Source organism: Heterocephalus glaber, unplaced genomic scaffold (genome assembly GCF_053883595.1).
Source record: "Heterocephalus glaber isolate CG9 unplaced genomic scaffold, H.glaber_assembly_v1.0 deba00001613, whole genome shotgun sequence".
Taxonomy (NCBI): Eukaryota; Metazoa; Chordata; class Mammalia; order Rodentia; family Bathyergidae; genus Heterocephalus; species Heterocephalus glaber.
In genome coordinates this window covers 33,989,732-34,017,618 of record NW_028258384.1, presented here as the reverse complement: position 1 = coordinate 34,017,618, position 27,887 = coordinate 33,989,732, and the positions used below count along the sequence as shown (strand labels likewise).

Here is a 27,887-nt window from a genome sequence, read left to right as displayed (position 1 = left end):
ATGTGTTACAAAGCAAATATCATCGTGATTGTCATCCTAAAATACTATGTGTAGCTCTTGATCTTAAGTTTCTCTATAATATATAACTGTTGTCTGTTAACATTCTGCAGGGATTCAACTACTAAAACAACCATGGTTGGTAAAATAACAGCTCTCTAACTGTGCTTTATACTTCAAAAGTGCTTGATGTTTTAACTATTATAATAGTTAAGCTCACTGCCTGTGGGGGGCCTTGACCCCCGCTAGAACTCTTGAGTGCCTTTTACGGACATATCCGGGCCTGCTGCAAATCTACCCGGCAAGAAGGAAGTAGCCCCAGTACCCTCCTCTCGCTCCTCCCCTCTAGCCCTACGGTATATATGTTGTAGCAGCTTCCGCAATAAACGAGACTTGATCAGAAACCTGTCTTGTCTCCATCTCTCGTGTCCCCTGTCCCTTCTCATCCTCGCTCCCCCTCTAGGGTCTTCGTTGACTTACCCGCGGGCCGGGACAAGTGGCGCCCAACGTGCGGCCAGAGAACGGGGGATCCAGTGAAGGACGCTGCTCAGGGGCCCTAAGATTAAGATTGAGGAACAAAGAGCACACTCGACACAGGAGAGGCTTGCAATTGACGTAAACCTGCCGTCTTTTTCGCACCTCGGTAAGTTGAGCAGCGATTATGGGACAGGGCATTAGTCAGCACGAATTGTTCGTGCAAGGTCTCAAGGAGACATTACAGGCACGAGGGGTAAAGGTTACAGTCAAACAATTGCTGAAATTTTTTGATTATATTAGAGATCTCTGCCCTTGATTTCCCGCCGAGGGTACCATTGACAAGAGGTGATGGAAAAGAGTAGGGGAGGCCCTTAAAGATTATTATGCTACTTGCGGACCAGGAAAGGTCCCGATCACTGCATTTTCTTATTGGAATCTTATTAATGACATTATCTCTCAGAAAACCAAAGATCCGGTGGTGGCTCAAGCCATCCAGGTCGGGGAGATAGCTCTCCGATCGGAGGAAGGGTTGATCACTCTCCCTCGGAGTGAGGAGTTTGTAAATACCCTGCGGGACGCCAAGATGGCGCCGAGGCCCGAGCCCCTGCGGGACGGGACTCCTTCAAAGGATGAAGGAGAAGACTTGATGTCTTTTGATAGCGACGATGACTTAGACAAGGAAAAACAAAATGTTATTGATGAGGGCTTACAGGCGGGCTCTGCCTCTTCCAAGCCTTTTAAAAAAAAAGCTTCGGCGCTCCTCAGCTTCCGCCCCCGCTCTTTCAGCCCCTGCCTCTAACCCCGCCCCGCCTGTTAAGGAGGAACCAGCCTTGTAGCCTTCCCTCCGACACTTCAGAAACCCCCCCTTCCCACAGAACGGTCTGGGGGAGGCTGACTGGACCAATCTTGAGGAGGAGGCAACCAGATATCGCAATCCTGATTGGCCACCCGTAGTTCAATGTCCGCCTCCTTATCTTCCAGAACCCAACACTCCCATTGCGCCCGCTTTGACATGCCCTGTTGTTGATCCCCAAAAGGAACTCTGGGACAAAATAGAATTTCTAAAAAAACAGATAAGGTTAGAAAAGGAACATCAAGACTTTATTACCCAGCTTGAAGGCTTAAGAACAGGCAAAGCCCATAAAAATGTCCGTAGAAAAGACACCCTTAAGCCACGACCCCCCATTAGAGGGGCGACCCCCAGGGTGCCATCTGGATCAAGGGTACCCCTAAAACTTGAAACTGTGGAAGTCTTTCCTGTAACTGAGACTGCTGACGCACAGGGACAGGCGTGGAGACACCATAGTGGTTTTGATTTCAAGGTTATTAAAGAACTTAAAATGGCCGCAGCTCAATATGGGGCCACTGCACCTTACACCATGGCTATTCTAGAATCGGTGGCAGAAAATTGGCTCACCCCAATTGATTGGCAGACTCTGGCCCGCGCCACCCTTACAGGAGGTGATTATTTATTATGGAAATCTGAATATATTGAAAATTGCCGAGATACTGCTAGACACAATGCTCAGGCGGGTAATGGTTGGATACTTGATATGCTTCTAGGGGATGGGGCCTATGCTACCAACGATCAACAGATGCAATTTGATGCGGGGTTATATGCCCAGATTCAGACCGCAGCCACTAGAGCCTAGAGAAAGCTCCCTTCTAAAGGGGATGTGAGTACTTCTCTCACCAATATCCGACAGGGGCCTGATGAGCCCTTCGCGGATTTTGTTCACCGCCTGCTCACAACAGCGGGTCAGATTTTTGGGAACACAAAAACCGGGACAGATTTTGTTAAACAGCTTGCTTTTAAAAATGCTAATGCTGCTTGCCAGGCCGCCATCCGCCCTTATAAAAAGAAAACTGATCTCTCAGGTTACATTCGCCTTTGCTCAGAAATTGGGACTGCCTACCAACAGGGACTTGCCAGGGCTGCCGCCATGCAGGGTTACACGGTCAAACAGTTTTTGTCGCTTTGTCACACCGCCCGGGTAACAAATGTTTCCGGTGCGAGACAACGGGTCATTTTGCCAAAGAATGTCAGGCCCCTAGGACGTCGGCCCCTAGGGCCACACCTCCGGGGCCTTGCCCTCGATGCAATAAAGGGAGACATTGGACAAATAAATACAAGTCCATGACTGACACTCAAGGCTGGCCCCTCCCGCTTGTCCATAACCCGGACCAGGGAAACGGGAAAGGGGGCCAGCCCCGGGCCCCCACACCCAAACAAATTTACGGGGCGCTCAATTTTGCTCCAGCAAACAACAATCCATTCCAGACCTCTTCAGAGCAACAACGAGAAGTGCCAGACTGGACCTCAGTTCCACTGCCCACACAGTATTGACTCCAGAAATGGGGATACAGGCCCTTCCGACAGGGGTCTTTGGGCCCCTGCCTAAGGAAACCTTTGGGCTTGTAATAGACAAAAACAACAGCACTATAGATGGGCTGCTGATCTACCCGGGGGTGATTGATAGTGATTATTCCGGAGAGATTAGAGTTATGGTTTCTTCCCCCAAAGTCATTAACACCATTCAATCAGGCCAAAGATTTGCTCAATTGTTACTCCTTCCCCTTCTCTCTACCTCTAATAAGGCTCTTAACAACGCCCGAGGCAGCCAGGGGTTCAGCTCATCCGATGTCTACTGGTCGGAGATGCTTTCAGCCCAGAAGCCTCTCATGACCTTGTGGTTGGATGGGAGACAATTTTCTGGATTGGTAGACACTGGTGCTGATGTAACTCTCATCAAGGGAAAAAATTGGCCTCAGGCATGGCCATTAAAAGACACCCTCACCCATCTCAGGGGTATAGGTCAGAGTCAAAATCCTAAACAAAGTGCCAAAGATCTGACCTGGAGAGACCAAGATGGTAATCAGGACACCATTCAACCTTATATCATCTCAGGGTTACCCATTAATCTATGGGGGAGAGACCTATTATCACAAATGGAGATGATTATTTCTAGCCCTAATAAAATTGTCACTACACAGATGTTTAAAAATGGGTACATTCCAGGCAAAGGGCTAGGTAAACACTCTACAGGTATTGTACAGCCCATTGAGCCAGTCCTTTGTAGCTTCAGCTATTCAGGCCGTACGTAAATCTTGGGCCCAAATGTATGTTATACACTATATGGATGTCACACATTACCCTAAATTTGGAAATTTTAAATATATACATGTCAACATTAATACATATAGTGGATTTGTATTTACCACCCTACAATCCGGGGAGGCTACTAAACATGTAATTGCCCACCTTCTAGTTGCCTTCTCAGTACTTAGATGTCCACAACAAATTAAGACAGACAATGGTCCAGGCTATGCCAGTTCTGGCTTCTCAAAGTTTTGCAAACAATTAGACATAACACACATAACGGGAATCCCATATAATCCACAGGGACAAGGCATTATAAAAAGAGCCAACCTCACACTCAAACTTACATTAGATAAAATAAAAGGAGGGGAATGGTACCCTATCAAGGGGTCACCTAGAAACCTGATATCACATGCACTATTTATTCTTAACTTCTTAAATTTGGATGCCAAAGGTTTATCTGCAGCCAATCGTTTCTGGCAACCAGAGACGCAACGACAATTTGCCTCGGTGATGTGGAAAGACCCCCTGGACCACTCATGGCACGGGCCCGATCCTGTACTTATCTGGGGCCGAGGATCAGTGTGTATTTACTCCAAGGAAATGAAGTCAGCCAGGTGGCTCCCAGAACGCCTAGTAAAACAAGTCGATAGGCGTGCTGATGATGCCGATGACCTGACATTGTCCAATCTTAACCAGTTAACAACGGCGCCTACAATTACAATCTAATAATCATCAAGAGTATAGTATAATTCAATTTGGTTAGTTATATTTGGGTGCACCCTAATTTTATACACTGTCTTATATGTTTGTCTATTGTCTGTTGTTTGTGTTCGTACAGTTGAGCTCAATATGTTCCTTCCCTTTCATAGGATATTCGCCTATTGTTAAATTGATTTACAGATAAATATGACTGAATTAAAGACATGCCTTCCTTTCCAGGTTGTTAATGGATCAAAGTACCATTGGAATTTATGTTGTGAAAGTAATGTGCATTACAAGCAATAATCAATTTGCAATTGACAGTTACAAAATAGGAAGATATAGACTCTTGTTTGTCAAAATGACTTAAGATGGGGACTCCCTTTGATGAATATAGAAGTGGCCACCCAGAAAATGATTATTCTGGTCTTAATTCATTAAAGGGACCCCCTAGTAAATTTTATATTATATAATCTTATGGGAGACATATCACAATGAATATTATCTAAATATGTTATAAATTGATTGTATTGGTTGTCCTTGATATTTAAGCACTGAATATGTTGTTACAAAATGTTTATATTGGTTAAGTTCTGAATATGTTATTGTAGTATGTCCACATTGGTTATCTTCAAAAGCTTAATCAGGTTAGCCTAACTCTCTTATCTACAGCCCAGCCTTGTTTACATCGCAGGATGAAATTTTGCTTACAGGTTAAAGAGATGACATCCCTGAATCTGTTGCATGGTCTGTTGCTGTTCCTGGCCACCACAGGCCCCAATCCATATATCTCATGGTGGTGGGCCTTCAGATCAGCTCAGGGAAGAGCGAGTACAAAAACAACTTGAGACTATCATCCAAGAGATGTATCCCTCCCTAAATTATCATCCACTGGTCCTTCCCAAACCTCGAGGCCCAGACCCTGACGCCCAAACTCTGAGTGTCCTAGAGGCCACTTATCATTTGATCAATACATCCAACCCCGCCTTTGCTGCGGATTGTTGGCTATGCTTGACTCTTGACACACCCCTGCCCCTCGCCTTGCCAGTTGTCGACCAAACTGACTATGCCAACAGTTCTAGTTACAATTGCAGTTTTTCTCTGCCCTTCAGGGTCCAGCCAGTACAGTTCAATGCCTCAGTTTGTTATCTAAATTCGGGCCACAACAATAGCTTCAATATATGTGTTGGAGTCCAAAATTTCTTTCTCTGCTCGGTAGTGCTTAATGGCCCTGCCGCCATTTGCCCTGCCCCGGGTCACGTGCTCGTCTGTGGAGGGAGCTTGGCATTCATCTCCCTCCCCACTAATTGGACTGGGCTGTGCATGGTGGCGACTGTCCTCCCGGGCATCTCCCTTATTCCTGGAGATGAGCCAGTGCCCTTGCCCAGCTTTGACTATATCGCTGGGCGACATAAAAGGGCCGTCTCACTGGTCCCCTTGCTCGTGGGGCTAGGGGTGTCCGGCGCCCTTGCCACTGGCTCTGCTGGCGTCGGGGTGGCGTTACACTCCTATGCCAAATTATCCAACCAATTGATTAATGATGTTCAAGCTCTCTCCAACACTCTTACAGATATACAAGATCAGATCGATTCCCTGGCTGAGGTGGTCCTTCAAAATAGAAGGGGTCTGGACCTCCTCACAACAGAACAAGGAGGGATTTGCATAGCCTTAAATAAACATTGCTGTTTCTATGCCAACAAATCTGGGATCGTCAGGGAAAAATTCGTGAACTTCAAGAAGATTTAAACAGAAGACGACAAGAACTCATTCAAAATCCCCTTTGGACTGGCCTCAATGGTTTTCTCCCCTATCTCCTCCCTTTGTTGGGGCCTCTATTGGGTCTACTCTTGCTCATTTCTTTAGGGCCCATACTTTATAACAAAATCGTGGCCTTCCTAAAAGCCCAAATCAAGGCAATAAAAACAGCGCCCATACAGGTCCATTATAATTGGTTAGCCATGGCTGATCAGGATGAGTACCTGGTGAGAGGGCTGGCAAGCCAATGACGGGCAACTGACCAAGCGTGCCATGCTGTAAAAAGGCCCTCGTGTGCCGCCTAAGACAGGTGCCAGAGCATTGATTCTCTGGTTAACCGATGACGGGTAAGGTGCACGGTGCAGACACGTATGTTGCTCTGACCCAAGACAGGCTCAGCCCCCGCAGGCTTGGCTCTCCTGACGCCTTTCTTATAATTATAATTTTAAAGGGAGGACCTGTGGGGGGCCTTGACCCCCGCTAGAACTCTTGAGTGCCTTTTACGGACATATCCGGGCCTGCTGCAAATCTACCCGGCAACAAGGAAGTAGCCCCAGTACCCTCCTCTCGCTCCTCCCCTCTAGCCCTACGGTATATATGTTGTAGCAGCTTCCGCAATAAACGAGACTTGATCAGAAACCTGTCTTGTCTCCATCTCTCGTGTCCCCTGTCCCTTCTCATCCTCGCTCCCCCTCTAGGGTCTTCGTTGACTTACCCGCGGGCCGGGACAACTGCCCCTACTGAAATACTTATGTTACTGATCTTCTCTTCTGGATGTTCAACGACTAAAGTTTGGAGACCAAAACTAAAAAGGTTACTGGGCTAAGAGGACAGCCAATATTTTGGTCCTGGCCTCTCAAGGTCAACAAAGACCCAGGACACAAAGGAACCTTTCCTACAGGATCCTACATCTTTGGTAAGTCACTCTACCTCCTGAGCAAGGAGATTTCTGGGCACCAGAGGACAAATGTACTGTGTGCCAAAGGAGGGTCACAAAGAGAAAAAAATCTCCCATGCTTTCACTGAAAGCAACATGGTCAGGCAAGGCCGTGGCCCATCCTGATGGCTGACACTGACATAGAGCTGAGAGGCTCTATGCTTGGTTCCAAAGTAATGCCTGAGGGGCTGGAGATTTAGCTCAGTGGTTTCGCCACCCGCTGCACAAGCACAGCTGACTACAGCGAAGAGCACCCGGGAAGGAACACACCGGACAAGTTGGAAAGTAAAACAGACCTTAGTCTGGCCAGGCGGCACTCCCAAAGCAAAGCAGCTTAGAGAGGCGGCTAGCCCAGAGTCCGAGGCTTTTTATAGGGGGTTGCAGGGGAAGTTAACAGGAGAAATTTACAGAAGAGGAACAAAGGTTAGTGGTCAGCTGACACGTACTGATGGTCAGCAGATGTTTGTAGATTGTTCTATAGATAGCAGTGTCCGGAACATCAGTTTCAAACAAAGATTTGAGTAATTTACTTTGGGACCTTATGGCTGATACAGATCTTATCTAGTGTCCCTGAACTAACAAGCATCTTTATCTATTTACTCACATTCACAGTTGGTGCTAGGGGAGTTTTATGATTACAGAGTTATGCAGTCCCACACTTTCAGAATAGCTAAAAATGGAAAAGGCTGGCAATCCTGGTGAAGATGTGGAGAAACTGCCAAAGTAATGCCTGAGGAGACTTAACTGACCTAGACAGATAGCAAGAGGTTCATATTAATAGACACAGGTCTCACTTTAACTTGGTCTTAAACACCCAGCAGAAAAGAATAACCAAGAGGTATAAAATAATGCCATAGTAATAAAGCTAGATACAAAAAAGGCTCCAGTCACTGTCCCCTTCTGGCAGTTTCTAGCTACACTAGTAGCTGGCCACAGTTATGGATCATTAGGAAAAAACTATGGTAGAATCTACAAGAGCCAGCAGGTTACAATCACTATTTCAATTTCTAAGTGTGACTTTCTTCCCAACCTGCCCTTCCATTCTAGTGTGCTCATTCTTAGATTATACATGCTCTAATTTCTTTAAAGTTTTGTTTATTCTTGTCTAGAAGCTCCCATACTCCAGTCATACAAATGGAACTAACGACAAAAGTGCTAGAATTCTTTTACTGGGATCCACCAGATCGCCCTTGTAAACAATTCATAACTGATGATGGAGTCTGAAGTTTCCTGGGACTTCTCCTTATCCTCCCTGTGGAAGGCTATTACTAGCTCTTCCTGGTGAAAAAATCTGTTGGCTATACTCATAATATTTCTGTTGATCTTATTGTTTGGCCCATGTATACTTAACTGTCTTTCTGGCCTTGTGTCCTCCAGATTTAAAGCTATACGCCTGCCTACCCATGATGGAAATGCATGATGCCTATCGAGGACCTTTAGATAGACCTTCTGAAGGGTATCCCTGACTGCCAACCACAACTACAACCCCCTTCAGCCTGAAGTAGTTCAAGCAGTCATCGTCCCTTGCCCCCTCACAGCAGTTTGGGATACTTCTTCAGAGGGGGGAATATTATAGATAAATGAGTTAGGTAGAAATATTACAGGCAGGCAGATTGGGCTAAGTCCTGGAGAAGGCCAGGACAAAAGTGAAACAAACCACAGCACCACATCAATTAGACTTCCTGACTGTATGCACAGAAAGGGACAGACCAACCTAAGCCAAGGGGATTTGCTGGAAGGTTATTGGGGGCTTTTGGTATTGTAGACAGCTAAGTTAGTTATAAATATTACAGTGGGTTATACAGGGCTGGGCCTTCGGCATGGAGGACAATTGCGACCCAAGGCACATTCACTGAAGGCCAGAATTGTAAAAGGAGAGAAACTACACACCCTTGTGCTTCCCCTGGGGATAAATAGCAGTGATTGATATTCTAAATAGGTATCTATCACCTGGGGGGAGGTCAAGGTCTTAACCCAGCTGGTCCAGGAAATATCCCTGATCCCCCACCCTTACTGAAAAATCTTTGTACGCTTGCTACACGACTTGCTTCCCAATTGGACCACCATTACCTAAGTGACTATACTTGTAACCTTATTGGATGTTCATGGCTGTGGCCCACATTGTACTTTTGTGGGTTTCACCCTATAAAACTTCTCTGTAAAGTGGGGTCTTTGGCTACCCACTCGGGACCCCTTCTGCCCCACAGGAGCTTTCCTATCAATAAATATCTTCCTACTTAAAAGAAAGAAAGAAAAAGAAAACGCAGCCAGAGAGCCACAGCACCCCAAGTTGTTGGAGAACATATAATCCCCAGTAGGTAGGGTCTACAGTCCCTTCCAGCTTGAAGAAGCTATAGAAGACAGACTACCACTCCCTGAGCACTCTGTAATTATGGGGATTTGTATCTCAGAAATGAGACAGGAGATTAGGGCATGGGAAAGCTGGCTGGGGAAGTGGGCATGACCTGTTAATTACAAGATCCCATAACACAAGCATGGAAGAGTTCCCAAAGCCTTGTACATGGACTTCTCGTGAGAACTTGAACAGGTTTCAATAGGAGTCCTAGACCTGTGTGGGATCCCAGCACCACCTCTCAGGACCTGGATGTAGAAGTTCTTGTGGGTTTCCTTGAGATTTTGACAGCTTAATAGGATACAGATGCCAAAAGCTTGCTTTTGTGGCTTTTTTCATGATAACCGGCCCTGCTTTCTCCAGGGTGTTATTTTACCTTGCTTTTTCCCTTTTTTACTTGGCCCAAGCTTGCTCTGCAGAGCCAGTTTCTTCCTCACTCTTCACTTTTATTTTTTCAAAAAAACCCGCTACTACTTAAAGAAAAAAAACAGGGCAGCATAGATGACCCTCAGAACCTGTTACTAGGTGATGGAGGATGGGGCACTTGGGCATCCTTAAAGAGGACTCCAGAGATACATGGACCACCTGTATCCAAACTTCTTATTGTGCATGGATTATAAAAGGAGAACTGAATCTTCTGTAAAGGTAAACCAAGAAGCTGGGCTTCCACTAAAGAATTGTCTGTCTGCCTTAAGTCTGGAGCTGAACACTAAAGCAAGGTTAGGAGGCTGGCTCCATTTCCTGATCAGTGAGTATTTTTTTTTTTTTGTACTGGGGATCGAACTTGGGACCTTGCACTTGTGAGGCAGGTGCCAGAACCACTGAGCTAAATCCCCAGCTCAATGGCTATTTTTCACACAGAGAATTAGTCTGTGGTCTCTAGTTTGAGTGGAGGGTCCTCTGGGAGAAACAGTGCAAACCTGTCTTCCCTCAGCCTCCTATTTAAGGGTTTTTCCCCTGAGCTTCCCTACCTTCCTGTCTATTGGTCTCTTCCTGCTAGCAAGAGATGGTAGAAGGGCAGGCCAATAGAGACCTCGTTTTGTGAATTTCAGGGTATATACATACTATTAATGGACAAATTACAAGTTTTAGCAGAAAATACTTGGTGTCCAACTCTGGAAAGGAGACTGACACTAGTAGCCCCATTTGAGATGAAATAAATATAAAAGCATTGGCTTCAGGATAGCCTTGGCCTAGCAATCCTCTTTTCTCTGGTTCTGGGGTTGGGGGAAGCAAGGGGGTTTGAAACAGCCTGGAGGTGCCTTTTGCTCAAAGGTAATCAATCATACAGTAACCATGGTAGTTTCCTATCACCTGAGCTCTACAACTGTACTCACTTTGGTACTGCCACCTTATGGACCACTGGGTACTAAAGAGCTCTTGGAGCTCTTTAGTTCAAAAGCCATCACATCTAAGTTTCTCACACTGTAGAAAAGCATGGAAGACACTTTGAGTGTCACAGGGCTCTGAATACTGGTCTTTCCCCAGGAATAGAGATCTAACTGGGGAATGGGCACCTTTCTTTTTTTTTTTTTATTTTTTGGTACCGGGGATCGAAGATCGAACTCGGGTCCTTACGCTTGCGAGGCAGGCGGCAGAACCACTGAGCTAAATCCCCAGCCCATGGGGACCTTTCTTAAATGACCTCAAAATCTCCTACTAAGAAATAGCTTACTGGAAAAAGGCATGGTGGTACATGCCTGTAATCCCAGCACTCAGGAAGCTGAGGCAGGAGGTCCGCTGTGAGTTTGAGGCCAGCCCGGGCTACATAGTGAATTTAAGGCCAGCATGAACTTCATAGTAAGACTCTGTCTCAAAAGAAATCCCCCCAAACAATACTCAAAGGGGGACTACAGAAGTCTTAGGTCAAAATATTGTAGTTACCCCTTATGCAGTTTCACTTTCCATGGTTTCAACTATTTATGGTGTACTGCAGGCCAGAAATATTAAAGATTCCAGAAATAAAACAATTCACAATTTATTGCATGTTGTTCTGAGTAACATGAAATCTCATGCTTTCCCACTGTGTCTTGCCCAGAACATATATCACCCCTTCGTCTAAAATATCCACACTGCAGAATGCTACCAGTCCTAGGTAGCCTTGGTTATCAGATCACCTGTTTCTGTACCACAGTGCTCAAATTCAAGTAACCCTTATTTTACCTGGTAATGGCCCTGAGGCACATGAGTAATGATGTTTTTATTAGTTATAATTGTCCTATTTTACTAGTATTATTCATCTCTTACAGTAGCTAACTTGTAAATCAAACTTTATCAGGTACGTATGTATAAGGAAAAAATACTGTATATAGGTCCTGGTACTTTCCATGGTTTCAGGCATCCACTGGGGGGCTTGGATGGTACTCCCCTGGGATAATGTGGGTGGACTACTTACTGTACTCTGAAAGGAGGAAGCCTAACCAACTGATCCCACTTCAGGAAATAGTATAACCAGCAAAGGGATCAATCCTCCATGTGGGCTTTTTCCAGACAGAGCAAAGATTTGAAGTAAACTTTTTCATTTACAGAGCTGGGGTCATAACTCAGGGCCTGGTGCATGCCAGACAAATGCTTTACCACTAAGCTACACTCCCAACCCACAACAGATTTGAGATGAAAAGGGCCCAGAAGGCCAGAGGCACATATTTCAAAGTTCACTTCAGTCTTTCCTGCTGCAACTTCCCACGGTCCTTGGATTACAGGTATGTGCCACCATGCTGGGCTTCAAAATAGATTTTATTTAGAAGGGCTGAAATTAAATGCCAAACATGTCAGCTACTGGTAAAGTGAAACTGTATCTGGCAAAATTGGTTCAAAATGAATAAATTATGGCCTGGGATTTAGCTCAGTGGTGCTGCTGCCTGCCTCGCAAGTGCAAGGTCCCAAGTTCAACCCCAGGTAACAAAAAAAATTGGGGCCAGGGATTTAGCTCAGTGGTTCCGCTGCCTGCCTAGCAAGCCAAGAGTCCAGAGTTTAATCCCTGGTACCAAAAAAAAAAGAAACAAAACAAATTAAAAAATAAGTATATTTTATAATTCAAATACAGTGCACAGAATTAGACTATGAATACCCTAGACATCTATTACATTTGAATAAAACTACTATCTTATTTTCTCTTGACTAACAAGGTAGCCAAAATAATTTAAAAACCAAGAGGGCCGGGGATTTAGCTCAGTGGTGCTGCCACCTGCTTCACAACCACAAGGTCCCCAGTTTGATCCCTGGTACCAAAAAAAAAATACAATTAAAAAATTAAAACAAGAAATATGAGCCATCACTGGACAGCAAGACATCTAAACTAAACCTTCAACAGAGAAATCAGCGGACATATGACACAAACCCAAAGTCACATACACATACTTTATTAGTTTCCTCTACAAGAGACAATACCATCAATCTTTTTAACAGAAATCTCAGATCATGAGAGGCTAAACAAATCCAAGGAAGGAAGATGAAAATTAAATACTTAAATTAATCAAAAGGCACTATATGATACCAGCTAAAACCTACTACTGTGGTGGTAGCAGGCTAAGGAAGATTGAGTTACAGCAAATTATCTAATGTGAATGTTAGAGATGACAAAGCAGGAAGCAAGTCATTTGGGCCCAAGGGGATATTTGGCCAGAAGGTCGAAGTGGCTGTAGGTAAAGCCAAATAGAAAGGAATAGGTAGGAGAATCCAAGCTATATAGACAAGCAGATGATGGGTCAGGTTTTTTCCTCCCAAGAAATATTTGCTTCACTGTATTATCCCCTTCCCCACCTTCAATCCCAGCCAGGAGTTGCTCAAGCTGAGCTGTCTACTCTTGCCTTACAGGCTCCTGCACTACTAGGAATAGGTTTAGGGCTGCCCAAGTTTCTGTACTTTAGGATAGAACTTAGAGAACTTGTCACACCTGGGGGGCCTCTGTGGCTGGTTGTTCTGAACAAAGCACAACTCTGAAGTATTCGCATGCAAAGGAGTCTGAGCTTCCATAATCACATTCAAACAACCCTAAAAGTTTTAACAAACTCAAGTTTCAAACAAACCTCAAAAGTTTGAAATTTTGCAGCAGCTGAGCTCTAGTTAAAGCTGCAAGGTCGGGGCCCGGGACTTAGCTCAGTGGTTCCACTGCCAGCCTTGCAAGCACAAGGACCCGAGTTCGATCCCCGGTACCAAAAAAAAGCTGGTAGGCTCATAAAATCAAGGAAGGTGGAATGAGACAAGGCAGGTAGGAAATCCCAACAGTCAGCCTCAATCTATCTTTTCTCAATTTAGGATAAACTCTAATGTGCCTAATGTGGGATGTGGAAAGGTATACTGGAGCAAGCTGGGTCTTCCAAATTTGTTATCGAATACCAAGGAAAAACAAGGGGTGAGTTGATGTTGTTTAAAAAGCTTCAGAAGTTACTCTATTATAAAGGGACATGACTGAACAGGTAGGAAACAGATTCCCCATTGTGAGTTCTCCTGATGGCTTCTGCAAGGATCATGGAGATGTCAATCACCTAGAAAGGCCAAGAAAAGCACCAGGTTAGTACATATGGACAGAGCTTCCTGGCCATTTTGCAGCCTAGGCTTATGGGCACCCTAGTGAGTACCCACCTCTTAAGCCCATACTCGGGTACTCTTCACAAGTTTCTCTCTCTCTTCCTTCCTTTCTTTTTTTTTTTTTTTTTGCAGTACCAGGGATTGAACTCAGGACTTGCACTTGCGAGGCAGACGTGGCACCACTGAGCTAAATCCCTATCCCATTTCTTTCTTTCTTTTGGGTACTGGGAATTAAACACTGAATTATATTCCAAGCCCTTTTTATGTTGAGAGAAACTCTATTATAGTACCCAGGCTGGGCTTGAACTTGAGATCCTCCTGCCTCAGCCTCCCTCAGTCCTGAGGAGCATACTACAACATCCAGCTCATAGCAAGTTTTTACTATAACCACGTAGGGAAGAATCAAAATGCTAATAGAGGAATTATTCAGACTCATCAAAATGGTAGTGAGCTGTCATTTAAAAACTATTAAGATGAGCATGTTGGCACACTCCCACAATCCCATCTTGGAGGCTGCAGCAGGAGGATTACAAATTTGAGCCCAGTCTGGGCAACTTAGTGAGACCCTGTCTCAAAATAAAACATGAAAAAGGGCCAGGGATGTAGCTCATTGCAAAAGCCCTGAGTTTAATCACTAGTACCAAAACCAAAACTAAACAAAACAAAATAATCTTAAGAATAAAAAAAAAAAGTTTAAGGCTGGGGATTTAGCTCAGTGGTTCCACTGCCTGCCTCCCAAGTGCAAGGTCCTGGGTTCGATCCCCGGTACCAAAAAAAAAGTTTAAACTGGAAAAAACAAAACAAAACCTTTCTTAGAATGACAACAATCCTGTAATTATATGTATTATTTTCAGAAAGCCAACGGACTATTATACACTACAGTCTTAATTTTTCAGTGCAATAGCACTCAAACTTAAGTGTCTGATAATTATTTGGGTTAGATACTGGCTTTAGAACCTCTGGTTTTATAGGTCATGAATGGAGCAAAGGAATTTACATTTTAATAAGAAACATAGATCCAAAACTACTTTGAGAAACACTAAAGAGCATACAACCAGTTTAAAGGTTTCACATTATAATGTCTACAAGGGCCAGTAGTGAAAACAAACTCATACGGAAAGGCATGAATTTGCAAACTTCAATGTGCATCACAGTCACTGGGAGAGGCTGTTAAGGTGCAAAATCCTGGGTTTCATCCTTCAGAGGTTCTGTAGTCCATCAACTGGCAGGATTTTTAAAATTTTGGATGAGATTCTGATGACAGACTAAACCCTTCAGACCAACAGTAGGGTGTGGTGGTGCACATCTGTCATCCTACCACTTGAAAGGTGGAGGCAGTGGGCCGGGAATTTAGTTCAGTGGTTCCGCTCAGTGGTTCAATCCCCAGTACCGGGGGTGGGGGGTGGTGGTGGGGGGGGTGAGGTGGAGGCAGGATTATGAGTTCACGTCAGCCTGGGCTACACAGAGACCTTGTCTCAAAAATAACAAGACAAGCCAGGGATTTAGCTCAGTGGCGCTGCTGCCTGCCTCGCAAGCACAAGGTCCTGAGTTCAATTCCGGGTACCAAAAAAAATTAATAAACAAAACAAACAAGAACAAAAAACTCTTAATAAAAAAAACAAACTTAAGACTGAAGGACATTTTCAGAGTCCAGATACCTATCAAATACTTACTGAAATCTTGTTTGTTTTTTTTTAGAAGGAATCTCATCTTTACCTGTATTTTGGAGCAATGTTTCATCTTGTCCTCCTGAGGTATGGTATTGGTGACTACTACTGCTTCGAAGCATGCGTTGTTGATGCGAGAAATGGCTGGGCCAGAAAAGATTCCATGGGTCAAGATAGCATAAACTCTGGTAGCGCCAGCTGAAAGAAGTCTAGAAGAAAAGGATTGTTTTGGATTAATCTTATTTGTCACTACAGAATCTGAGTTAGGGAGAAATAGTTTTTTAGTCTGCTATAACAAAAGTACCATGACCACATGGCTTGAAGTAGAAACGTATTTCTCATAGTTCTGTAGGCTTACATGTCCAAGATCAATGCATAGACAACGTAGGTTTCATTCTGAAATCTTCTTTTGGCTTGTAGGTGGCTACCACCTTGTTGTGTGCTCACATGACCCCTTCCTGTGCACATGCACAAGGACCATGCCAGCAAGCTATCCAGCATTCTCTTCTTATAAGGGAACTAATTTCATTATGAAGGCTCTGAAGATCTCATCTAATCTTAATACTTCCCAAAAGTGAACTCCAAATACCATCACATTTCAGTTTAGAGCTCACCATATGAATTTTGGGAGGCTACATTCTGTCCATAACAAGAAGAAAAATGTGTACTAAGCCACTTCTTGGCTAGAGTTATAAAAACCTCCCAGAGGTAATATGTGTTCTTTTCCCTTTCTGCCTGAACAAAATGGAAATGTCTTCCAAGGTAATCTTTGGAAACCACATGTTAAAGATGCAGTATGAGAAAAAGACTGGAAGAGGCTGAGTCCCTGAAAATGAGTACAACTGGGAATACTCACATTGGCACATGCTATACACAAGAAATAAACTATCATGTTAAACCACTAACATATTAGGGGAACAATCTGTTACACCAGTTAGCATACCTTATAACTAAGGATTTCAAGGATGAAAAGGTTTTATAAGTGCAAAGTAGAAGATCCAAGACAGGAATAGGAATGATTCAGCACTCAAATACATTGTTAGCACCTGTTACATGCCAGGTACAAACACTCAGGAGTTTAAAAAACCATTGTAAAACCTTGCCAATCCTATCCTAATTGTATCATTTTACTGCCACACTATTTTGGTTTGGGCCTATGTTTCAAAGCTTAACGGACAGATGAAGAGTAGGCATATCTGCCCTTGTTCCCCACCTTAGGGAGAAAGCATTGTATCTTCTCCATTCATGTAAGGCATTTTTCCTGGAAGTATGGAGTACAAGTCTTTGATCTGCTGAGAAAGTTCTCTTCTACTTCTAGTCTCCTGATAGCTTTTACCATGAAGAGTGGTAGAATTTAGTCCAATACTTTTTCTCCAACTACTGACAGGATCATATGGCTTTTTCTTTCTGCTTTAAATGTTTTTTTGGCGGGGGCGGGGGGGGTACCGGGGATTGAACTCGGGTCCTTGCGCTTGCGCAGAAGGAGGCGAAACCACTGAGCTAAATCCCTGGCCCTGCTTTAAATGTTTGATATAATTGATCAGTTAAAATGTATATGAGCCTGTGGTTGTCATATAGGTAGGTTTTCAAACTAGGAATATACTTTCTTTAATAGGTGCTATTCAAATTTTATATTTCCCCCAGAGTCAGTTTCATTAATTTGTCTTCCAAGGTACTTCTTAGAAGTTGTCCAATTTATTTCAAAAAAGATTTTTGTAATATGTTTTCTATATCCTTTTAAATTTGGTAAAATCTGTGGTAATGTCTTCTAGATCTTGATATTGTAGTTTTAAAATGTATAATTGGTATGTTGTAATAGGAAGAAAAGGTCTAAAGGAGCAGGGGAAGTGGGAGGAGTAAGGGAGAGGAAAGGGGAAAGAAAAAAATATGAGAAAAGGAAAAAAATGGAAACAAAAGTCTTTGCAAATATGGAAAGGTGGAGGTGGTGAAGCGAGGGCAGGGGAAGGGGAAAAAAATAAGAACCAAGATGCTCATGTAAAGGTACAAGATCCCAATGATGAATGTAACTGTATTTTATACCTCAAATGTACCAATAAACTTAATGAAAAAAAAAACACTGTAAGAAACAATGCTGTCTATAGTGGCTTGGATTGTAAGCAATGTGGGGCTACTTAACATTTCACAGGAGAGGACTGATGAGATCTGAGCAGTTTTAGGAAAACTCCAAGGTACAGAGGTAATGTGAAAGATGGACTAGGTAGGTGAGATTGCTGACTCGTATCAGAGGGCAGGGTGGCGAGGCAATTTAGAACCAAACAGGCAAAAGATGAGAAGTATAATGTGAATAATAGAATCACAGCTAAAATGGACAGTCAACCAGTAAGACCAAGGTTTCAAGCTTAGATGAAATATAAATGAGAATACAATTCTATTTGCTCGAACATATGGATTTCCACCTTAACTTTTTAAAACAAAAGGCTATTACAAGCCAGGCATGGTGGGACACACTTGTAATCCCAGCATTCCAGAGACTAAAATAGGGAGATTCCAAGTTCACAGCCAACCTGGGCTATATGTCTCAAAACACACAGGCTATTAATACTGACTGTTAAAACATTGTAAACAGCCGGGTATGGTAGTGCATGCCTAATATCCAGCTACTCAGGAGGTTGTGGGTGGGTTGATCACAAGATTGAGGCCAGTCTAGGGAATTCAGTGTGACCCAGTCTCAAAATAAACATTAAAAGGGCTGAGGATCTGGCTCACTGGTAGAATGCTTGCCTAGCATACCTGAGACCTTGAGTTCAATCCCTGGTATGGGGATGGGAATAAATTGATGGTTATAGCACTGTGAAATGTAATTAATACCACTGAATTGCACACTTTCAAATGGTTAAAATATTAATCTGGGCATGGTGGTGTCCACATATAAGTCCCAGCTTCCTGGGAGGCTGAGGCAGGAGGATCTCAAGTTTGAGGCTAGCCTGGACAACTTAGTGTGAGACCCTGCCTCAAATTAAAACATAGAAATAAGGTCCAAGGATTTAGCTCAGTGGTTCCGGCGCCTGCCTCGCAAACTCAAGGTCCCAAGTTCCATCCCTGGTACCAAAACAAAAACAATAACAAAACATAGAAATAAGGGCCTGAGATTTAGTTCAGTGGCATCGCGCCTGCCCAGCAAGCACAAGGTCCTGAGGAGTTCAATCCCCCCGTACAAAACAAAACAAAAAAAAGACAATGCCCTCAAAAAATAGAAATTAAAAAGGTTAAAATGGCAAATTTTGTCATACAGATGAGATCGTCAAGTCCAGGGTGGTACGGCCGTAGACAAATTTTGTTATACAGACATCACTTCAATGATGTGATGATTTTTAGACTTCATGATGCCACAAGAGCAATAAGCATTCAGTAGAAATTGTACTTGGAATTTTGAGCTATCTCTGGGATAGCAATATGCAATATGACATTGCTTCATGGTGCAGGGCAGCACAACAAGCCACAGCACCTAGTCAGCCACATCATCATGAGGGAAAAAGCCAATACTGTACAGTGCATTATGCTGTTAAACTGTGATGCACAGTAGGTTAGGTATATTCAGTGTATTTCCTTTCTTTTTTTTCCCCCAGTACCGGGGATCGAACTCAGGACCTTGCACTTGCTGGGCAGGCACGGTGCCACTGAGTTAAATCCCGGGCCCTATTCAGTGTATTTTCACTCACAACAGTTCCACTTTATAATGGGTTAACTGAACATACAAGGAGTATCTGCTCAGCACTAAAAAACTGGAGGAAGCACTAAGAGAATTTGAAAAAAGAATATTCATCAATTTATATTTAGGATAATTCAAGCCTAGGGTGATGAAAATCTCCCTACTTATTCCTTCAATTCAGTTACAAAAAGAATCAGCAAGCTGGTGGCATTTGATAGCAGTTTTTATGTTTTTACTTTTAACCACTCCATACTCACTTGTCAGCTGCATGGCAGATTGTGCCACAAGTGTCAGCCATGTCATCCACAAGAATAGCCACTCTGTCCTTCACATCTCCCACTAGCACCATGCGGTCCACTTCATTGGCCTTCTTTCGTTCTTTGTGAATCAAGGCAAAGTCCACATTCAACCGGTCTGCGATGGAGGTAACTCTGCAAAATAGAGCCCATTCAAAGTTAAACACATGTGTATGTGGCTTCTTAGGGGCTGGCAGTGTTGCTTAATGGTAAAGGGCCAGGTCCTGGGTTCCATGCCCAGCACTATCCAAAAAGAAGGTGGAGGCACTCCTTAAAACTGAACAGTTCCCAGGGCTGGATGAAAGCAACTATCAATGAAAGCAACTATCATTGACGTCTCAAAGGCAAATCCCATGAACTGGGTTTAATAGCTTAATGCCTCTATATTCCAGTAGCAGTTTAGGAATGCATTACTCAAACTTAGATGATCATTTATTCTGGGTAGGGGATTGACAGATACCCTCACCAGTCCTGGGACACAGTGTAATACCAAGGCACATTAAGAGATTGGCAATAGAAGAGAAGAGAGAAAACTTCCCTGACTACTATAGGAAATACACAGATGGTCCTAAATTCCATTGAACACCGTGATTGGGGATGTGGTGAGGTGAACTAGGTGGCAGGGGAGGAGCAGTGTTCAGCCTGTTCATTCCCCTCTGTGATGGTGGCAAAATATCCACCAACTGTAAATGTCAACTGTACCTGGACACCAGGCTTGGGAGTTCTTTTATGAATGCTAGAAAGAAAGTTACACCAATTAACAGCCCAAAGTATCTCCAAATCCAAACAGAATTCTTATTTTTTTTCCTTATTACAACATAACACAAACCACACTAGAAGGTGGAACAGAAGTCTGTCTGGTGACAAAGTACCACATAATCCATTCATGCAGAAAACCATTGAGTGTGAACAACAGTAGATTGTCCTGATGAAATTATGCCCATCTTCCACTGTGTTATCTTAATCATGTGTGAAGAAAAGGCCTGTGCTTAGGGTTTTGTCTTCTTTTAAAATGTAGCACTGCTGGGTGTGATAGCACATGGCTGTAATCCCAGCACTAGGCAGGCTGAGGCAGGAGGATCAAGGCCAGCTGAAACTACATAGCAAACCCTGTTTCAAAAATGAAGAAAGCAAGCAAGAAAACATTGATCAAACTATATAGTATTATGTCCTATTTTTCCTTGACTATGGTCACATACCTGAATTTTTGCTGGATAGGGCAGAACTTGTGACCATACAGTAAGGTTTGAACCACAACTCTAGGCAATATTCCTACCTTGATCTAAACAAATTACACTCTGCTCTCCATACTATTGCTTAGGACATTAACATCAGTGGTAACTAATTTGCTTGGGATGATTACTTAGCCAACACATATGCATAATTAACCCAAGTGTCCCAAACCATCTATGCTGGCCATCACACTGACTAGGAAAACAGTAAAGGGCTGGGTTAAGGGGGTGGATAATGGAAGCCACACTGAGTTACGCCAAACTCTGCCAAGACAGAAGTGATAGCACTCCCTTGGAAAATACCCCATCACTATAAGCCAATTTTAATAAAGAAAATTATCAAAAGTAGTAATTCATCTGCTCAAGGTAGTTTTCCTATACCCAAATTCTGCTTAATTATTTCAAATGTGACCATTCATTTCCTCCTAAGTCCACTAGCAAGATGTGAAGATAATGCCTAAGGAGACAGTATGACAACTTCCAGCTGGGGGAGTTTTCATGCTGTATCTAATATTGCAGATGGTAACCAGTGAAGACGTGGGACTCATCAAGCCATACTTCTTTCTGTCTGGATAACAGAACTCCAAGTTCTCAGTTTATCACTTCCTCGAAGTTACTGAAATAAATGGGCTATTGTGAAAGTCATTGAAGATTTCAATGGCTTTTAGACAGTCCTGAATTAACTTTTCCTAATCATCTGTGTTTTGTAGCTCTTCATTCTATTTCCACAACAAGAACATGTATCATACTTCTGAAGAAAATCAAGGACTCTTAGTGTGTACCATGTGAGCTATAAAGCACTGTAACTGTCAATGGCTTTGCTTAAAATTTTAAAGTCTTGGTTTTAAATAAAAACACCACACTATTTTCCCTCTTGCTTAATAGTTTGATTCCAAGGATCAAAATGATCTAACCAACAGCATTAAAAAAGGTATGTAAAAGTTTGCTTATCCATTAATATGGGGTCCAACAGCAGTTGCCATTTATTAGAAAATCAAATTTGCTACCCTTCCCAATAAGTTTATAGCAGTGTTGTTAGTTCTGTAATGCCAAGTTACTAATGTTACTGTTATGGCTTGTATCTAGATGTCCCCCCAAAGGCTCATGAGGTAGTAAGTGGGGAGTTTCAAAGGAGGCTGGATGAGGGTGTGTGAATGTGGATTAAGGGTGTGATAATGGGATTAAGGGGGTAGATAATGGAAGCCCCACCCTAGGCATGGGTGGCACCAATCAATAGGGTTGTAGCCTGGATGGAATATAAAGGGAAAGAGGAAAGGAAGACTAGCTGTTGCTTCTGCTGATGCAGATGCTTACTGCTGCTGCTTGCAGCTTCACTGTCTCCTGCCTGCTTTGACATGGATTATTTCTCCTTTGTGATTCCCTCCTGCCATGACACCTTGCCTTGAAGTCAGCCAACCTTGGACTGAAACCTCTACAAACTCTGAGCTGAAATAAACCGTTCCTCCTTTAACTTTAGGTATCAGGTATTTTGACTCATTATGCAAAAAAGTAACTAAGACAGTTATTGTACTTACAGTCACACTCACAATATCATGACTATTTAGGGCCACTTTTGTCTTGTCTACCTAGTAGTAATTCAGGCCACTAAAAGTAAACTGTATACAACCCAACATCTCACCCACTGGTACATCCATTCTAAAGTACTTAAAAACTGCCACTTGAATACAACAGTATCACCTTGTGACACAATTTCTGAAAATTTTTCTTGATATGTTTGGAATAATATTAATTATAACCAGAAAGAAGGGACAAGAAAAAAAAAGGAAAATCAAAGGAAAAATTGAAATAAAGCTTTTGTACGTAAGGAAGGGTGGGGTGGGGAAAAAAAAGCAAGATATATCATGTAGTGGTACAAATTCCCTATGATAAATGTATCATTATGTATATCTAAAATATACCAATAAATGTTTTGCTAAAAAAAATTTCAACCATACCTCTTGGCTCCACCAGCATCAGGTGAGACAATTGTACAGTTCCTCCACTCAGAGATATTCTCCCTAATCCACTTCAGGACAGCTGGCTCTGCATACAAATTGTCCACTGGGATATCAAAAAAGCCCTAGAGAAAGAAGCTGGGTCAGTCTTGCTTTATTTTTCTTCTCTTCCATTTATAAATGACTAACAAAAAAATTAGTAACTTGCACAGGGAATACCTTACTACAACCTTCAAAGTAATGGAGAAGGCGTGGGAAATTATAACTGACCTCCTCAAATCTTGGCTGAGAAGATCGGCACCCAAGATTAGCAAAACCACCTCCCAGTCACCCCACAATTGACCATAAGAACCAAATGAGCCCTTATGAATAGCTAAATTCAGCCAAGACCAAAAAAACTGCACGACCAATGTTCAGACTCAGTAGTTAATACTGCTTTATGTCACTCAGTGTTGAAGTAGTTTAACTCATAAACCAGTTAGAGATGCTATGGTATATAAACTGAGTAGAAGCTATTTATAATACATGACCACACAGAGTAACTAGTAGTCAGAAAATCCATGTTCTAATTCTAGTTTTTATGGATTTCTCAACTGAGTTGTTACTTTTCTATAAATTGGGTATAATTCTCTGTCCTATGTACTTCATTAGATTGCCATAAAATTCAAATGATAATGACTATGAAAGAATCTTTAAATAGTATAAAATAAATGTGGCATTCTACTCCCCTTACTCTGGGTTTATGCAAGAAAGTAATAGGTTACATCTGTGGTTCTAAATTTAAAACTGAATGTTCAAGGGGAACTGTAATCATGACAATAAAGCTCACATTTATTGAACACATATCACAGGCCAGGAATTGTTATGAGTATCTTTTTTTACACTCAAAATAATGAAAAAGTATGTCTTTAGAGAAGTAACCTGCCTAAGGTTACAAAGCTAGCAAGTTTAAGCACGAGTACTCAAACTAGGTCTGATCCAAAACCCTGCTCTTCCCATAACATCAGACCCCCCCCAGCTAACCACCCTAAACAACAGATGGTAAACAATGCTTATAACTATACTTACAATGAATTATCTTTAAATGTTGTCAATGCCTAGTTTACTTGGGCAGTTTTGAGCTCCTCTGCAGCCTTCACCATTACCAGTCTACTCCTCCCACCTTTCTCACCCCATTACTGTATTTAACTTCTACTGATACCTGGATTTGAGAAGCATGTAGATCCATGGTGATAATATGGTCTGCACCTGCTACAGATAGCATATTTGCAACAAGTTTGGCTGAGATTGGAGCTCGGCTCTAAATGGAGGGGAAGAAATAAAGAAAAACCAAAATGACAATTTGAAAACAATTCATTTCCCCAAGTATGTATGTATATATGTATCAGTACCAGGGACTGAACTCAAGACTTTTCACTTGCAAGGCAGGCGTGGCACCACTGAGCTAAATCCTCGGCTCTTCTTTTCTTTTTTGAGACACTATGTAGCCAGTAGACTGGCCTCCAACTTTTGGTCAAACCCTGCCTCAAGCCTCTCAAGCGCTAGGATTACAGGTATGTGCCACCACAACCACACCTGCCTTCATTTCTTTAATGTATATCTTTTCAGCTTATTCAAGTGCTTCCAATATTCAATTATTCAAATCAGCAGACTCAAAATATCTTTTAAATAATTGCATTAAAATGTCTTAGTATATAGATATACCTGTATAATATATTCCATGTCCAAATTGAATACATCAAAATGGAAATTTTTTCTTTTGTAAATTATATCACTATTTTAATCATCTGGAAGTTAACTTTCCAGCAACCTCAACTCCCTTAAATAAAAGGCAAACAGGCCTGTTGCACAATAAAATAGTAAAGTCCTTATTATAATATGCTATACTGAGTTGAAGTAAAAATATTGACCTTTCTCCCAGGTGCTATGTGTAAACAATGGGCATTAATTACAATCAAACTGCAGGTAGGTGTGGTGGTACATACCTATTAATCCTAGCTACTCAGGAGCTTGAGACAGGAAGATTGCAATTTGAAGGCCAGCCTGGGCAACTTAGTGAGACTGTCTCAAAATAAAAAAAATTTAAAGATAGGGCTGGGGATGTAGCTCAGGGCTCTCTGGGTCAAATCCAAGGCACTGGAAAAACAAAAACTGGACACAGTGCTATACACCTGTAATCCCAGGACCCTGGGAGGCTGAGGTAGAAGGATGGAAAGTTCAAGTGCAGCTGGGCAACTTAGTGACTTAACAAGACTGTTAAGACTAAAAATTAAAAAAACAAAAAAAAGGGCTGGGGATGTAGTTCAAAGTGAAGGCCCTGAGTTTACCCTGCCCCTCTGTAACACAAAATCTAAAAAATTAAAATATAAAATTAAAAACGTTTTAAAAATGAAGTTACAATAGACTTGTTAAGTTTTAAGTAGTTGCTTTTCCTCAATATACCATATAAGTGAGATATGTGTAACCAAGTATTCATATAACAGACTTCAAATTTTATGAAAGGTCACAACACCAAGACCCCAATCTTAGGACACCTTGAGAAGATCTACTATAGGGTTTTTTGGGGGGAGGGGGTGTACATGTTTTTCTTTTTTTTTTTTTCCCAGTACTGGTGATTGGACCCAGGGCCACCACACTGAGCTACATCCGCACCTCTTTTCTTTATATTTTATTGAGACAGGGTCTTACTAGGTTCTTCAGGCTCGGCTCAAAGTTGCAATTCTCCTGTCTCAGCCTCCCAGAGTGCTGGGATTGCAGCCGTGTGCCACCAAACCTGGGTTGTGTTTGTTTTTTGAGACAGGGTCTTGCTACATTGCCCATACTCTTGAACTGCTTGGGCTCAGGCAATCCTCAGCCTCCTGAGTAGCTGGGACTCCATCTACTGAGTTGCACCCCAACACAACATCTACTGAGTTGCACAGAGAATCTACTATAGTTTAAAAAATATTCTCCACAGGACTGGGGCTTAGTCTTAATGAGCTAACTGAAAGTTACATATGTATGACTTGAATAAAGTAACAGAACACAAATGTGTTCCTTTATACAAACCAAATATATGTCTACTGTTTTGAAGATAGGGGAATACCTAAGTAAGTATGTTTTTTAAAATAACCCATAAATATGTATCTGATAGTTAAGGAACTTTTTGTGACTCTGAGCAATGCTCCTGTTTTCCCTGCTGAAAAAGGATTCTGCTCCTACCTTATCCTTTTTATCTTGCCGGGCATAAGGGAAGCATGGGATGACTGCAGTGACCCTGCTGGCTGAGGCAATCTTGCAGGCATTAATCATGATCAAAAGCTCCATTAGATTGTCGTTGATTTCACCACAACCACTCTGAACAATGTAAACATCTTCCCCACGTACACTTTCACCAATTTCCACACTAAAATGAAGAAAAAGAACATAAAACAATAGGTTGTTTTTTTAAAAAAAAAAACCAATAGGTTTTTAAGTAACGTCTAATAAACATAGCTTCCCCACGACCATGCTGTGGGTGAGTTATAGCTCTAATGTGGACATGATTCCCTTAGACTTTGGGAGATCTCATGAAGGACCAAAAGCAGTTTCCTGGCTCAGTTTACTCCAGTGTACTATACAAATATTATGAGTTTCTACAAATGATATCACATGAAAAAGATTAGTTAACTTGAGTCTAAAGTACTCACAAATACTTGGACCATAATTTCAGGAAGTGGCCATGTGGTGTAAACACAAATTAAGCATCACCTATGACTATTACATAATCCATACATAACAAAAGTAGTAGAACTACAAGGAATTAATCACCACTGCTCTATAATGGTGCTTTCTGAAGAAGACAGTACCACCTCTGCCACACTGGCAATTCACTTAATACTAAATGCTTATATGCTAGTCATAGAGCTAAGGTCACAACAGTGAATAAAAGAGATGTGGTCCTTGACTTTCTCCTGTGCTAACTATATTCTGATCTAATCATTAAGTTTTGTTTAATAAAAACTCCATAGGAAATTATTCCAACTATGGAGGGGGCTATGTTTTACCATATAATGAAAATTCCACACCCATAATTGGGTCCCCACCAAGAAAAACATTTTTGGTACTTGGGATTGAACTCGGGACCTTGGGCTTGCGAAGCAAGTGGTGGCACCACTGAGCTACATCCCTGGCCCAAGAAAAACTTGTTTTGAAAAGTCAGGGGCTAGAGATGTAGCTCAGTGGTAGAGTGCCTCTGGGTTCAATCCCAAATAGCGACCCCCCCCCTCCAAAGATCATATACTCAACCAATCCTCTAGGTAAATTAGGTGTGTGTCTGTAGATAAGATCAGAATGGTTAATAATGTCTACTGAACACCAGTTCAAATCAAAAGGCAATATACTTATTAAATAAAAGATACAGGCTGGGGATTTAGCTCAGTGGTAGTGCACCTGCCTCGCAAGCACAAGTTTGATCCCCGGTACCAAAAAAAAAAAAAATCCACACATTTATTACAATTTCACTGGTAGCTTCAGAAACTCCTCTGTTTGTTTATTTATTTTTGATACCAGGAATTGAACACAGGACCTTGTGCTTGCCAGGCAGGCACTGTGTCACTGAGCTAAATCCTCAGCATTCCTATGTCTATTATATCACTCTTACCCAAAAACTCTCTCTCCCTAAAAACAACTTCAAGAGGAATCCTGAAAGATAAACTTCTATCACAATCTGCAAAGGTTCTATTATGAGTACCTCATTTCTCTGAGCACTCACACTCTGCTCAAGTGCATCCTATATCTTCCTCTAATAAATTCTTCTCATGCCTCTTTGAAAAAGTGTCAGGCTTGTACACCAAAAACTACCCAATACTCTTGAATTAAAATTTTCAAAAAAGAAGCTGATAGAGAATCATTTGTTCCTTTCTAGTCCAAGTAGCTATTGAAGAACTCCTACTTTTAGAAAGAATATTGTGGGCCGGGGATTTAGCTCAGTGGTTCTGCCACTTGCCCCGTAAGTGCAAGGGCCGAGTTCAATCCCTGGTACCAAAACAAACCAAAAAAACCAAAAAAAAAATTGTTAGTTTATATTGTTTCCTTTTTATTTTTACTTTATTGTTGTTTTGGGGAAAGGCAAGTTAGTTTAAACTGTAATGCAAGAAAAATAAAAGCAAATGGATGTTAGTGGCATAGGTTCAGTGGCAGAATGTCAGCTTAGCATGCACAAGGCCCTGGGTTTGGTTCTCAGACACACACACACA

General features: G+C 42.2%; 1 protein-coding gene and 1 long non-coding RNA gene across 2 annotated transcripts in view; one reads left to right on the top strand and one right to left on the bottom strand.

The window, feature by feature from the left end:
- Positions 1 to 225: 225 nt before the first annotated feature.
- Positions 226 to 6,670, top strand: LOC147822547 (uncharacterized). Its single transcript, XR_015445605.1, has 2 exons — positions 226 to 640; positions 5,847 to 6,670. It is a non-coding gene; the product is annotated as an uncharacterized LOC147822547 (long non-coding RNA).
- Positions 6,671 to 12,667: 5,997 nt separating this feature from the next.
- The window catches only part of LOC101725109 (ribose-phosphate pyrophosphokinase 1), a 30,028-nt gene continuing 14,808 nt past the window's right edge, over positions 12,668 to 27,887 (bottom strand). Inside the window, exons 2-7 of the mRNA XM_004861460.4 lie at positions 25,873 to 26,056; positions 23,873 to 23,971; positions 22,672 to 22,796; positions 19,446 to 19,619; positions 15,568 to 15,727; positions 12,668 to 13,808 (exon numbers count right to left, since the gene is read on the bottom strand). Coding sequence (XP_004861517.1) covers positions 13,716 to 13,808; positions 15,568 to 15,727; positions 19,446 to 19,619; positions 22,672 to 22,796; positions 23,873 to 23,971; positions 25,873 to 26,056 — 835 coding nt within the window. The 3' untranslated portion in view covers positions 12,668 to 13,715. The remainder of the gene's footprint in view (positions 13,809 to 15,567; positions 15,728 to 19,445; positions 19,620 to 22,671; positions 22,797 to 23,872; positions 23,972 to 25,872; positions 26,057 to 27,887) is intronic.